General features: G+C 39.9%; 1 protein-coding gene across 3 annotated transcripts in view; it reads right to left on the reverse strand.

Annotated features, from left to right (window-relative positions):
* LOC107311309 (visual pigment-like receptor peropsin) overlaps positions 1-16114 on the reverse strand; it is a 37612-nt gene that overhangs the window by 6917 nt on the left and 14581 nt on the right. For all 3 annotated transcript variants that reach the window (XM_015857743.2, XM_015857742.2, XM_015857744.2), the window contains 2 exons: positions 11296-11501; positions 1267-1366 (listed from right to left, as the gene is read on the reverse strand). In XM_015857743.2, coding sequence (XP_015713229.1) covers positions 1267-1366; positions 11296-11501 — 306 coding nt within the window. The remainder of the gene's footprint in view (positions 1-1266; positions 1367-11295; positions 11502-16114) is intronic.

A 16114-nucleotide genomic window follows, 5' to 3' on the forward strand; every position in this document is an offset into this window, starting at 1 on the left:
AACACAACTATCTATCTGAGGAAAAAGTTAAGACAAAACAATGTGTTTATAAGAAAAGCTTAAATTCACAAACGCTTGTGTTGGAGAGTACTTGTGGAGCAGTGGGACTGGATGGCTGTTTTTTCAGACAACATTTGTTGACTGCTGCAGAAATACAAAGTACTTTGTCAGAGTTGTGTTTTGCAATTTTGTAAAAAGGAAACAAACATTTTATGCAGAAATGATCAAGTTTAGTCTAAATTCATGGCATTTTCTTATTCGTTTCAAAGTTTTCACTGTTTAAAAAAGAGCAAATAAACCTATCTGGTCAAACTTCATTAGCCACTCAGAACAAATGAGTCGGTCTGTTCCACTGTTGCCATTTGGTGTGGTTACTTCTTTGTCTATCCAGAAAATATGTATTCAGCCACCCATCTCTGTTCCTTAACATTTATGTAATGGACCAGGTTGGACGGGGCCCTGGGCAACCTGATCTAGTAAATGTGTATGTTTGGTGGCCCTGCTAGGCAGGGGGGTTGGAACTACATGATCCTTGAGGTCCCTTCCAACCCGGGTAATTCTGTGATTCTGTGATTCTGTGATTTGGCTGGATGTGGTCCAGGTGGCCAAGAAGGCCAGCAGCATCCTGGCTCACATCAGAAACAGTGCTGCCAGCAGGAACAAGGCAGTGACTGTCCTCCGTACTCAGCTCTGGTGCGGCCGCACCTCAAGTACTGTGTCCAGTTCTGGACCCCTCACTGCAAGAAAGACACTGAGGCCCTGGAATGTGTTCAAAGGAGGGCAACAAAGCTGATGAGGGGTCTGGAGCACGGGCCTTATGAGGAGAGGCTGAGGGAGCTGGGGTTGTTCAGTCTGCAGAAGAGGAGGCTCAGGGAAAACCTTATTGATCTCTATGACTTCCTGAAGGGAAGAAAGAAAAATATCTATCTTGTATCCATTGTTTATGCAGGCTTTAAATGCAAATGCTAATGGGTTCTTGTTTGAGAGGTGGTACAAGCCATTCATAATAACGGCATGAAAATTGATAATACATTATCTAAGGATGGTGAAAGCTAGACCAGGAGAAATTTATAGAATATGAGCATAGGTCACTCTGAAAGTGACGCCTTCTATTTATTTCCTTGGAAACAACAGCAGGTACCTGACTACATTATGTTATGGTTTCCAGTGCACCTAATTTATAACTAGTAAATTCTGTAACTGAAAGGAGAACAGATTTACAGCAAATTTGATGAAAGCACAACTGGATCTGCCTTTATTCCTTACCTCTCTCAGGATGGCAGCCTTTTATATAGCGAGTCACACTGATCACTGTGAGGGTGTTAATGCTAGCCAGACCAAAGAGAAGTGTGAGGAAACCATCAACCTGAAAAACAAAGCAGTACAGAGTGTTCTCTTACTGCAGAGTGCCTAGAGGGAAAAGAGCTGCAGGGATTGCTCCTGTCATTTTCATGTTAATGCTCACAAAAGTTTATCCAGCAACCCAACCAGCACGGAAATACAAGATGTCAGGAGCAGTCATCTTCTATAGGATCAGTGAGCAAGTCAATGTTCAGAAATTAGAGAAGTGCTCTGTAATGTGCATCAAATAAACACGCAAACACACCCTCACACACATGCTTCCATGAAATGACTTGCCAAAAGAAAGAGAAAAAAAAGTTGAAATGAAATAAATTAAAACCCAAAATGTGTAAAAAGGCATTGGAACCACCACACTGAGGTATGGCAAAAAAATATAAGCTGTACCTATGAGCCTAAGGTCAAAGAGAGAAGAGGAGATAATAGGCTTGGATGAGCAAGAAAAGCTTTTCAAAATATTAAATAAGATCACACAAAACTGTATCATCCAAATGGATTGTGTCTCAGTGTTACTGACCATGTGCTATTTACCAAGTGAGGTTTAGGAATGGGGTTGCTGCTGACTGGTGAAGATGGATATAGCCATCTGCTAAGGAACACGATTTGAACTAGGAAACTATCCAGGCAAAATGCTGAGGGTAGTGCTTCTTCTGAAGCTTGCAGTAATGTACAAAACCAGCCAGAGCAGAAGAGCTCTCAAAGGCACCAGTTGTACACCAAGGGAGGTGGGAACAGGGCGCAAGTGTCACCAGGCTGACTTGGCATTCAAGCAGTAGAAATATCAAAGGAGAGGCACAACATTATTCCAAAGGAACAAACTGTCTTTGTGTGAATGGCACAACTCCCATGAAATTTAATTTACCCTAGAGCTGAATCTGGAGCTTTAATCCAAGCTCAAAACTGAGACCATGGCAGACTGTATAAATTTAATTGGGTGAAGGGTTAGGAAAAAGACTAGTTCATTATTTCTTTCACTGATGTTTTTTCTTACCATCAAGTCTTGCTACTGCAACAAGCCAAATATACCTATGCTCCACATACAATTGATTCATACCTGGTGTATAAACGCAGACAAGAGAAAATAGACTACTTTGAGTGCTTCTGCTACATACTACAAGCTGCACCTGGCTAAATTTTGCCCACTACATGTTGTGAAGGTTACTGAAACACCTGGATACAAAAATGAGCTCTGCATTTCATTAGCCTTATTAATGCAAGCAGCTGTCACTCCACCTGCTCTAACAATGCATCATAAAAGCAGAAGAGTAAAGCATGGCCAAGGGCTACTGAAAAACCACACTGCATAAGCTTAACCAATCACTTTAGTTTTTAGATTAGAAAGGAAGCAGTATTTTGGGGATGATTCAAAGAAGTACTTTGAAATTAAATCTAAAAGGCTATGAGATTTAATACAGGAGGAGAACATAAGTAATGTGTATCCATTAGTATAGAAAGTATACTGAAACTGGTTGTTTTTTTCCTGAAATACATCAAGGTATGTTTTGTCACCTGCAGGTGTGACTACAGCTGTTCCATCCCCCATTCTCTCATGTCAGAGCAAAACAAGACAATTACATTCAGTCACCGGTTCAAATAGCCCACAGGCACACTTACCTACAAGGGAGGAGCTTAGAAACACCCTCTTGCCCTTCATCATCTCAGATAAAATTCTATCATCATGAGAAAGAACAAGCCAAAATACTTTCTTTCAAGTGATGCTCTGCTAAAATGCACTTTTCCTTAAATCATCACAGTTCATAGGACTGAGCCATTGTCAGAACTATGTGAAATAAGAGTTACACCAAGCTCATCATGTGGAAATCTTGATCTCTCTCCTTTATACCCATTAAGAAAAAGGAGTAAAACAGCAGTTTTAAAATCTTTTCTTTCAGTGCTATACCCACGCTGCTCCTTTGGCTATGCAGACATTCACAGAACTGGCTTATTATGTTGCCTGGAAGCCAAGGCACAGCTGAAGAAAAGACCAGTCTTACTAATATTCTTGCCATAGTATCTACAACCCAAAATACAGAAAGATCATTCCGCATGCAAACTCATTTCTTAAACTTACTTTCAACATAGGGGAAGCCTGGAATCGCCAGTGCACAGCCACAATTTTAGCTATGAGATTGGGCGTACCCAAATTTCACTGCCTTAAAGACTTTCTTATGTATTTCTAGTTACAACATAAGGGTTGTTTTCCTTTACAGCAGACGGAGTAAAATGCGGCCTGTTATTGTATGAATCAAGGTTTGATGTCACGAAAGCAGTTAGCCCAAGAAGCGATTACATTTCAATTTAGGCTGAAACAGTGATCTCGTTAGCCAGAGCAGCTGCATCGCTCCCTCTTCTGGCCAACAGAGGAGTCTACTGCAATTTCTCTAGTATATCAGCTTCCCTTCAGAGCTGCAGACCTCCCCTCTATTTGAAATAATTAATACTCAAAGAAAAAGCGAACCATCTTCTTAAAGGGATTATTTTTTTACACTCCAAGTATTTAAATTAATCACAATGAGATCTCTCAAAATAATTTTATAAATACAAATCAGATTATTCTGAGATAGATAGTAATTTAAGTAGATATACGAAATAAACCTCCTTAAGCATCAGAAGTCAAAAAAGCACCTAATAAATCTCTAAAAAATACATCTTGACACAATTTATAACAGAGAATGCTTTAAAGTTAAAAAAAAATTCTTAGAGTTAACAGTGAGAAAATACCCTTTCATGACTATGTTATTCTCCCATCCCTCCAGTACACCAATCATATGCCAGTGGGACTATTTTCTCTTAAAATAACCTCTGTCAAGTGGAAGAACAGCCAGGGTTCATGATAAAAATCACTTTCCACAGCAGACTGCTTAAAACTCCCATTGCTCAAATGGATTCTTTAAGATTTAGTCAAATACAGGAAGCAAAAACAATCCACCACAATTTCCACAGTCTTCTATTCACATCACACTGCTGTGCTATGGTTGCATTCTGTCTTTCAAAATGCCTCAGCATGATTCAAGGGTAGCTCTATTTAGAGGTGATTACATTAATCCAATCCATTACGTGTTTCTGATACAAGCAGCAGGTAGTTCTGATAGGCAATCAGAACTAATACGTAACAGGATTAGACAGTTTAAGCCATTAAGTGAGAACATCAGATGCCCAGTACTCTGCATTCACCAAGTGATTAAATCTTTCTACTGGTGGCATATATTTTAAAGATACAGGAAAAGTATGAATGCATTAGTTAGACTACACAATTACAGATACATAATTTTATTATTTATCCATCTACCATAAATATATAGTTGATGTTAGCTATTAAGATACGCAGATTTATATTTTGGCTTTAGCAATGTTAAATAATTCAAAATAAGTCTACTTGTTTTTGTGTAGTCATTTTAGGTTTATACAGTGGCCTGATGAGATTCTACTTATAGTTACTTTTGGGTGACTTCAAGTTATTAAAGTTGCTGCTCTCTCTGGTCACAACTTATACTCACGGTAGAACATGCCCATAAAAAAATGTGTGTGGTTCTGAACTGCACCAAGTGCACAGAATTTAACAAATTCTTTCAGAATTTCTTTATAGAACCTCACTAGATGCAAGAATTACATCTACATTGCTTGTCCTGGCTCTAGGTTAATGCTGTATTACCATTGTCTTTCTGTGAAACACTATACAGGGAAATATAGCACTAGATAAGAAACTCCAGCATCATCCTTGGGGGATGTCAATGCAATGCTGCATAAAAGAGAGCCTAAGCCCAAAGTCCACTCCACTTTGATGGTGTGAAATCAGAGGCTGCTTGCTTATTGATAGCAGTACCATTATTATAAATGCATAGATCCAACTGTATGCAGACAGATAGAAAACAGCCTCACTAGTCACCTCTTTCATCTTTACATTTCCAAAGAAGCAAAGCTTGGCTTTGTGGCCTACGATAATTCTGCCCTAATAACTGTGACCATCAGATTTAACATCAGATTAAATAACACTTTAATTTTAAAAGTAAAACTGTGATAGTTTTGCCTTTTCAAAAGGTTGTAGTAAATGTTTCTGTAGGCTTACATGTTTCTCAAGGGAGAAGGTCCTGCAGACCATTCACAGGCTCCACCAGCCCAGAAATTACAGGTGACCCTCCAAGTTCTCCAGTGGACAATTGCATGTGCTGTTACCCAGCAAGAAGGAATCTGCTTGCATAGCTGTCACCAGGTTAATACAAGGTCACCTCTGATTGCTGGCTGAGTGCCTACCAGTGAAGCTATTCTTATGCTCATAAAGCTCCTAGGCACAAGGCAGGGCAAGCTAGTAGTGGTGCCAGTTCACATGGAAGTGGCCTAGACAAAAATTTGTTATATGCCTGTGTAACTATCAGATCAACACAATGGAAAGGTGATACAAGAAATGTAATAACAGAGGGACAAAGCATTGCAAGGGAAGGAAGAAAGGACTCACCCATATCCAAAGATCTAGGCTCACAGGGGAAAACTCTACAAAGGAGACATCTTCAGAGATCCTTCTCCAGTGACAGTCAGCCCTTAAATGGGGTCTAAGAGAGGTGCAGCCAGGTCCACCCCTTCTGCTCACACAGCTGAATTGCCTTCACCTGTGCTCCTAGGGCTGACACTGCCTTTCCCCAGGTGCTCAATCAGTGGTTCAGGCCATGACTCAATAGTTAGCATACACCCTGGCAGTAGGAACAAGAAGAATGACTACTTGGAGATCTCTTACACAGCTACTCTGATCCTGTTTCAAGGTCCTGATGGAAGAGGGGCTGGTTCAGGAACAGGAATTCAGGCATTGGGAATTCTCAGCTCTGTATGCTCAGTGCTAGACAGTGAGTGCCCTTTCCAGGCAGTGCTTGGATGACACAGGAGGGGCTGTGCCTGTCTTGTTAAACACCAAAACTGATAGTCTGAGTGGTCTCCATTTTTCTAGTACCAAATATATTTCTTACTTAATTTGTTGCAACTGGCTGCAGAAATAATCATTTACAGCAAAAACAAGGGAGATTTCATAGCTAATGAAAACTGGCATAACTTCCCTGCAGTCACATTAGTTACACTGAAATGATCTTCTATGTTGCTAATGATTCTGTTTGTGCAAAGGAATTTTTTTCCCCCCTCTTCCCTATAGATGAAGTATTTTTCTCATTAAAATTTAGCTCACACATGTCTACATGAGTTGCTTTTACCTCTTTGACTGCAACATACACACTCTACAGATGACATCAAGGCAGACCAGAGATAGATAAGTAGGGAAGACTAATACATCCACAATTTTTTCTCCATACCCAAATCACAGTAATGCAAGGAAAGGCTCAGAGAGTGAGGTGACAGTCCAGTATTCGTAATATTTTAAGTAGAAAAGTTGGGCAGAAGAACATAATTGGGTGCAGAAGAGGCATTGTGTGGCACAGTACAGGCAAAACAAAAGACATCACTTTTTGAATTTGCTTTATAGTTCAGTCTCCACATCCCACCTTTCATGGTGGACCAGAGTGTTAGGCTGAGCTGAATACAGAGCTAAAGTTACACAGCTTTTCTTCAGCACCTTTAGCGTCTCTTTTATCTCTTAATGCTCTTAGTGCCAGTTCCATGATTTGACTGCAGGTTATTTTGATCTTACTGAAATGTCAGGAATGATAAGCTATATATAAATAAAATCCCAGCAATATCACACCACAGCACTGCACTAGGATATTCAATAGCTATTTTTTCCACTCCATTTTTACATCTGGTTTGATTTCCTTCTACATCATATAGGTGGATAACTGAGCACTTATAAACTAAATAGACATTGGGTCACATTCCTGTACCATTATGATTTGAGAGAAAAATTCAGGTTTCTTTTGTCCCAGCTTCAGTTTTAGAGCTACACTTTTGGATATCTGGATACAGAGTTTTACACCAAACAGGGTTGAGCTAGCTTGGTTTTTGGATGGGAATTCTCTGCTCAAGCCAGCCAGCTGCAGAGAGCCATACTAAAGATGGATGTACTCCTGCAACGTGCATTTTGGGCCAACCGTGCATGAGCAGCAGTGAACTCAAGATGTGCTAGTGAAGACAGTTCCCTACTATTTTCTTGTTTCATCTAACAGGAGTTGAAAAGAAGTCTGTGACTTTTTACTTTGATTCTCTCCATTTGCCATTGCGTTTCCTACCTACATTGGTTGTGCTGACTACTGAGATATGACTGCTGACCAGTCATCCCAGAACGTAGAGGAATACCATACCAACACACACTCTAATACAGAAACACTGACTCAACTTTTACAGACTCACAAAAATAAAGTCAGTGGAAGCTAGTTTAAATCAAAGTATGAGGATTATGAAACATTTCAAGCCACAGCCTATTTTCAGCTTCTGGGGATCAGATGGGTTATAATACTCCACAACCCCCCCCTCACACTATATTGAGGTTCCCTAAAATCTGCAACTTTTATAGTCACCAAAAGATTAGCAGATACAAGAAAAGGTTTCTGTTGGTGGATTAATATGGTTTAGAAGAAAATGGTGTTCACATCAAAGAGTTAACATTCCTTTACTTCCTACATGTAAACAGTGCCATATTATTTACAGGTTTCATAGCAACTTCTAATTCAGCAGAACATATGGATAAAAACATATAGAAAGGACAAAAATATATCTTGAGGTAGCTTCTAATTATAAACATGGTCAGTATGGAACAGATGTCTGTTGGTCATTGGCTTATATTCACTGACCTGAACTTTACTAGATGAACTGTACCAATGATTTGCCGAGAGGCAAAAAACGAATGTGTCAGAGACTCTCCTTCCTCTGTCCTGATCAGGACTAAAACACAAGGTTACAGCAAGGAAGGGATAAAAAGTGCTGTGAGAGAAGACCACCCTTAGAAAATCATGTCTGTACAGAGCACGTAGCTGAGCAGTGTTTGGGTACAGACCTGCCATACAGCCTCATTCTTGAGAGCAGAGCTCTTTCAAGCCTCCAAAAAGAAAAATAATGTTTGGTGTGAGGAAGAGTAGTAGTGGTTTTTCTGTACGGAAGGGAGATTCTGTACAGAGATGTGTGTACAGGAGCAACATATATTACCTATTCAGCAAGAATAAAACAAGACAGCCATTTTATCAGAAGATAGTTACAGTTTTCACAGACTAGGCTGTTGGAGAAGAGGTTATCTATGTGCCTTCTCCCCACTCCCTCTATCCGAGACAGCCAAGAATGGTGAACCCTACAGTTTGAAAAACGTCACCTGAGGGTACTGAAGAGAGCCCAAGGAAGAGGAAAGGAAAATAGCTTTGTGGATTAAGTGAGGAGAGCTCATGAATTTTCTTCGTAAACAGAAATGACAGACTGGCTTGGAAAAGTAAAGTTTTGCTAAGTATACCTGACAGCAGAGGCTGACTGATCAAACAGGAGCAAATGTTCAGTGAAATGGACAGTAACAGAAAGCCCACATTCTCAGGTCCTAGCAACATCAGCTAAGATGGGGGAGGGAACACATAGGTCATGCTGACAGCATGTTGGCCACAATGTGATCTCAGCTACTGGCCTAGGAGTTTGAGTGAGACGAGGCAACAGAGACACACACTTGTGACAGAGAGCTGTGGTGAAAGGATGGGCTTCAGTTGCGTGGCACCAAAGTCCTTATTCCCCTATGTTCCAGATGTGAGGCCCATTCTGGTCTGGCTAAGAATGCATCAGATTGTATAAATAGAAAAACTAATGCAATAAAACCCTACTTCTGTTCAGCACTAAACAGTTTAAGAACTAGCTCTGCGGTGGCTGGCTGTGCACACACAGAAACATATAATTTTTAATAAAATATTGAATCTTCTCATTATTTCTGTACAATGCTCTACCTAAATACCTGAAGCTAGCCACAGTTCTTTCAGAAAGTAAAAAAAATATCTGAACAGATACTTTTTCAACACAAACCCGACTTGTTGCTGAATATATCCTGAACTTCACTCAACAAGTCACAACCAGTTCCAGCTATTCATAAGGAGTAAAAGAAGACTTATCCAAGCTGACATGAATTTTTAGTTAACATTAATGGGATATTATTTCCTATTCTAAATGATAAATTTAAACTTTGATAATCCTCTGTAGAGGTTCTGAAAGAAGCAACTGTATCATTTTGCAAACCAGATTATTTAGGAAAGTTGTTAATGTGCTGTCAAGAGTACTCCCTTGCAAATCAATGGGTACGGACATAGTGCTGATTCCTGTGTACTGTGTTTTACATGGTAGCACCCCCTCCCAAAACAGCCACAGCATAGATCTGTGCAAAATACATCCAGGACTTATCAGCCTCTGGAAGAGCTTGTAGATTTTCTGATTTGAGTAATAATGGGTTTTGCCAAGGAAACAATGAGCTTCATTTTAATAAAATCTTTTCTGCCAGATTGATTTAGATGTACATTTTGAGTAAGAAATTAAATCTTTTTTTTTTTTTTTTTTCAATGAAGCTACAGATCTTAGGTTAATCAGAGCCTTCTGTAGGAAGTCTCACTCCCAGAGTAAGGAAATGCAAGCTGTAAAAGTATCCTCAGCTGCAGTGCACAATAGTTCAAACCTCCTCTTTAAATAAAAACAATAAATACCTAAGAAAAGAAAACAGGATTATTCCGCTCTCTCTTTTCCTACAACGTGATCTTCTTTATACCTTGCCGGAGGCTATCCTGTCAGTTTCAGCTTTTTGATTTCCTTGTGAAACAGACATTCACACTAAATATAATCTTTCTCATAGATATTTCCGACAGCACCAGGGAGCCAGGATTGTGCTTATTTATCTATGGGACATGTTTATATTCTGTCTTTGTATGTGTGAATATTTCACAATTAGCTTTAATAACATTTTTGAAGTTTCCTGCTTCCAAGTTCAGGGATGACTGTGCCATAGAGGCACACTCATCCTACCATAGACCCCAAACCCACAAGGACTTATGAATACAACCAATTAGGTATGAGTAGCTGCAGGCTGAGATTTATGGGTGTACTCAGGTCCTGCATGGATGCTCTGAATGCCTTGTCAAGCAGGAACTTAACAATTAACTCAAAGTTGCATGAACTGCCAACAACCAGGCTGGCCACAAGGAACTGGAGAGAACCAGAGCTTACGCCTTCACTTTCCAACATGAGAGGGAGATATGACATGACGAAGCACCACAAGTAGATAAAGCTAGATTCTCCAATTGCTCATGTAGAGGAAAAGAAAGACTTGTTACCTACAGCGAGCTAAGTATTCTTTGGTAAGCATAGGAGAAGGAAGGAAAGGAAGAAGGAAAGGAATGTCTGCCTCCATAAACACCAACCCCCAGTCAACTCACTATCTTGTTTTCTTTTAATTTAAATGCCTAAAATACCTCGTAAAATACAAGAAGTCCCCTAGTGAAACACTGCAATCACAGATAAGAAAAAAAAGAATATAAAGCACAGATAATAAGAAAGAAATAAATCTAAGACAAAGGGATATAAATAAGAAAATAAAAAGAATATAAGTATTCTTTTCTATGAAAATTATAACAATACATACCAAAAAACAATACCAAAACAATAGCAGTGCCTTCTAGTCACTGATAAACCTTCTCTATGGAATTTAGTGGATTGAACTGATCGGTGTTGATCTCCTCAAGTGTCCACAAGAACACAGAATAAAACTGCAAAGGAAGGACGGCTCTTATGCAATAGCTGTGAAACTTGCATTATACAAGCCTTGTAAGGGAAAGGGCAGCATTTAACGATAGCATCAGCCAGCTGGGTGGGAATGTTGACCTTTGTGGTAGGAAAAAGTCACTGAGAATTTGTCAAAACCTGATCAAACACAGATTTATGGACATAACAAAAGAGAACACTGTCATTTTGGAAGGTGCATCAGCATTTTTTCTCTTGTTGCTTATACACAGAAATAGTTACACTTATATCGCCTAATTAAATATAATCCAGTTTTACCTGGCAAGTCCATATTGACGTGATAATGAATCCATCATCTCTGAAGACGTTGAATATTTCAATGATCCCCCTTGAATAACCAAACACAGAGATACTGGCATCTGATACAGCCAAGTTAAATGTGAGGTAGTCAGTGGGCTGCAGAAGATGTCTCTGTTTATACAGAACAAAAATCACAATACTATTTCCAAACCAAGACATCCAACCTGAAAAATAAACAAACAAACAACACTTTGAAGTTGAATGTGAACAAGTATCAGTTGAAGGTGTAAATGTACCATCTCTTCTAAATATCCTTTTTGTTCAATTAGAAATGAATTGAAACAGTTTATTTTAACCACTGAGAAACTTACCTATGAAGCGCTTTTTAAGTAGCTAGATGTATCGCAGAAGCAAGAATAAGTGAATAACTGGCAATCAAATGGCACAAACAGAAAACACTGCTGCTGGGTTTGTCAAAGAACCACCACTTTATGCAGCTGCTATCTCAGTGTACTGGTACTATATGTTGACACAGCAATATACAAATACACATACTGAAGGAGGATATAACTTGATGGCATTGCATAACAACTCTGGGTATTCAGAAAACACACAGAATTCCTTTAGGAAGCATAATAAGCCTGCATGATGGGAACACAGTGTTTCTCTGCTGGGCTCCATATGTCCAGGCCACCTGGGAGCATTACAAGCTGAAATATCAGAAAGCAAAGCACAAAGACAGTGACATTACCTATGTGGATCCCAGTGTGGTGCTCCTGTGTCTAGAGTGGGAGGGACAGACTAGGTACAGCACTATGAACAGATTTTCTGCAGACTAGTTTCCTTCCTAATAACTTCATTTTGCAGAATTGCCAAAAAGCCTCTTACTTAGCAAACAAGTCTGGCTCACTAAAGAGCTTTTGAATTGGGAAGAGCTGATATGTCAACATATGGCATTAACCAGAAGTAGACACTGATGAAGTGATACATGAAGATTCTTCTTTGTGAGTATATATACACGTACATGCATATATAAGCATATATATCATTCTAAGATCAACAACAGTAAGTACATCTTATTCCAGCCACTAGGTGACAATGTTTCTTAATGGAGCCTCATTTCCAACAACAGTGCGCAGCTCAAGTTGGGAACTGTTTCTAACTTTTTGCTGAGTCTTGGTACCATTAACAGGCATAGAAAGGCAGGGGAGGACAGAACACAGACAGTTTGCAATGCAACCATGATAGATGTGCTGTTTGCATGTATCAGCTCTACAGCCTCTAAGGTAAGATGGTTTTCAAGGCAGTAGACAGGGGAACATTTTCCCTGTCAGTAGTAAGGCACAGCACTAAAATGGCAGACAAAAAAAAAAATAAATAAAATCACCTCCTTCATAAACAGTTCAATTTTGTCAATATGATGTAATTGATAGGAAGGTTGTCCTTGAAAATCCCCCTAGCCTGGAGGGCATGGGAGCTTTCAATTTGAGTATCTTAGGGAAGACACTGAACAAAACAACAATACAGCTGTGACAGATGTCAGAGACGAGGTAGTTGTGATCACTTCTGAGAATATGTTCAGACACTGAGGGTTTAAAGACACAGTACCGGGCACTGTGCTCTGGATGAGAGCAGGAGCTTCCTCAGCTACTCTGCAGGCAGAAGGTGCCTCAGAGCAGGCTGCAGGCAAATCCAGATCCCAGAAAGAGAACTGTGAATGCTGAAGTGAAGAGCAGTGGTGTCATCAGGTGGCCTCTAAGTAAAATGTAGGATGGAAGAGAGTCAGCTGAGAGAAGCCACTCCGCCTTCTACAGGATACCAGCAATATCCTCTCACAAGAGGATATGAAAAAACCCAGTCTCAGAATCCTCAGGCAACCCTGGCTAGAAAGGACGGGTTCAGGTGGAGACCTGTAAGTGGCTGAGAGAGAAATAACAGATAGGATGAAACTGAGCACTTCATCCCAAAGTTCAGAGTGGAGCCAATGCAATGCCTTCATAAGATGTAGTGATGTCTGTTCTGGGCTCATCAATGAGGGATAATGGCAATTCTGAAGTGACGTACAACAAAATTACTGACACTCTTTAACAAAGGACAGGACTGCGAGCTGCTGCCATGAGATGAGCAGTATCAGAACAAAGCAGCTAAATGAGTGCTGACAGTCACTAAACATTGAACAGCTACGGGGTCACCTTTACTTCTTGGAACAGCACTGAGAAGAGCTTTTCTCCATCCACAGTAATACAGTTGGTATTCACATTTGCATACATTGGAAAGTAGGAGGAAAAGGATGGAAAGCAATATTGAAAGACACTGTATTGCCCTTATAGATTCAGCAGTAATGTTTCCCCTGGAATAATACAGCCTAATGGAGCATTTTACTCCATGGATGTCAACACTCTTCACACAGAGGGGTTGGTTCTGTTTCCCATGACTTGCAGGGGAAGAACAGCAGGGCTGCTAAGCAAGTGGTGGAAGTCAGGAGCTAAAACCCTATCAGCAAAGCCCTGTATCAACTCAGTGTCTGGCAGACAGTGTAAAAAGTGCACCCAGAAAACTGAAAACTGAAAACCCAGAAAAATGGCTGAGGAAAATGAAAACTTCTCTCCTGAAAGAAACAGGAAACAGCAACCAGTTCATCTGGGAATGCTAAGGGAGAATGCAGCAACTCTAGGAAGATTCCTGCTTGAATTCCATCCAAGCCTGAGCATGCGGCCATATACACTCTATTCCCTCTAATGTGCATGAGAAGGACAGTGAACAACACTGCCCATGTTAGATTTATGTTTTTGCAGAGTTAAGTTTGGTAGAAGGGAACATAAAGCTCTCATCTGGTCATCCACATTCTCAGTGGATGACAGCTCCAATGCTCAGCTGAGATAGGTTTCTGTCCTCAGGCTTTTCTTTACTTGACATGCATTGCTATGTGTCCTTTACTTATAAAATATTATGACAGCATTTCTAGAAAAAGAAGAGTGTTACAACTCACCCATCTGCAGTTTGAAATATACAAATCCTCATGAAGGATTCAAGAAAACAATAACAAAAGTTGAAGGCTCAGTGTCACAGGACAAATTGTACCTTTCCTTTGGCAAATGACCTGATCCGTACGAAGGAAACTGGATTAGGCATTCAGGAATGGAGCAGACTTGAATGAAGTTAAGAGCTGATTCAACTACTTGTACACAAGCATAAATGTCTGTCTGGAGGGGTTTGCTGTAAAGTTTTCTAATCTAAAACAGTGGGAAAATGTAGTTTACAAAGCTGTCATTAACTGTTGTAACTGTGAAATGATCTTGCTCTGCTTTTAATCGCCACCGCTAATTATACAGACACAATATTGTACCCAGGGCACATTGACAATTCTGGCAGAAAGAAGAGTCATCATGTTTTAAACTTGACAAGGCACGGAGAGATTATTTGTTCAATAAACGTGATCATTTTGTGGATGAATGCTTTGTGAATAGCTCGCTTCCTTTCCCACCTTCTCAGATTTGGCTGTCAAATAATGTCCCAAAATAACACTCATCCTGTCACCTGTCAAACAGTATACCATCACCATTCGGAAACGTGTGCCACTTAAAGGCAAGTCTGGGCCTTGCGGTTTGTTCCAGTTTTCAGATCAGGTTGTTAATGCCCTCACAGCATGCCTTCACAATATGAGTACTCACAGAAAGACATAATTTGCCCTCTATGAAATATTCTGTCATACTCACTTGGCATTTCATTTTCCTTGGCAGCAATGCTACAGAGTCCTTTGGAAGACACTGTGGTGGCTCTTACAGCACACCCAATTGGAAACTTCACAGCTTTTCTTACTGTCCTTGAGATCCTATTTACAAAGTCTTTAATTACAGAATTATTTATATTTCATACAGAGTTATTACAGGTCCTTAAGCCAACTTCTGTAGGGAAGATGAAGAGTTGATAATAGAAAGATTATGTGATAATAAGCATTTCTGAACAGCAGCTTATGCCCTACAAGTATTTTCCCAAACAAATCAGCGTAGAAATATTAAGATATCTTCAATAAAAATTCTATATGTTACTGTATAGTCTTTTTTGTTTTTCTTCTTTCCTTAAATAGGCGAGTAGTAAAATACTGCAAATAGATCTGAGCATACATGATACATACATGGAAGTTAATAGTGAATTTTCTCCATGATCAGCACCAGAAGATGGGGCTGATCCTTGTTTGTGTTCACAAAAGGTTTGGCATAGCCAGAAGGAGCATTAGCAGCCATGGCATTGCTGCTGAAAGCTTACAAGAACTATCAGCAATAGAGGATGACCAGATAGCATACAGAAGTAACAAGGGGATTTTGAAGACTGCAGTAATAAGGTGTTAATGAAATTTAACTGAGAAGTGTAAAAGTTCAGGCACTTAGGTACTCTAAAATGTATTTGCTACAAGATGTGAGGTCAGCATCAGGAAGCAGCAGAGGAAAACACCTTGTTTGTCAACTGATGGAAGAAGTGTGCACTACTAGCATGATGCACAGGCAGCACCAGCAGGGGTTAGCAGAGCTAGAGGTGTTAACATTAACGAATGGTGATAGTGAGACCTTGTTTAGGTCCTAGTATGTGACCAAAGAATGAGTTCTAATTGGAACAGCAAAAAGCTCCAAGGGTGATGAACTATGATGATAGAGGAAACAATATTGCGATGTAGAAGAGATAAAGAGAACCATCATTTACTGACCAGGAATGCAGGTTTGACCATGAGGTAACCTGTGTAGGAATACAGAGTGGCTGCAGGCAAAAACTGCAGGCAACAAAAATTATTTCATTGAGAAGGAGGAACAAAAAGGCTAAAGTTGGTGTGTTCAGTTTAGCT

Source organism: Coturnix japonica, chromosome 3, assembly GCF_001577835.2.
Source record: "Coturnix japonica isolate 7356 chromosome 3, Coturnix japonica 2.1, whole genome shotgun sequence".
Taxonomy (NCBI): domain Eukaryota; kingdom Metazoa; phylum Chordata; class Aves; order Galliformes; family Phasianidae; genus Coturnix; species Coturnix japonica.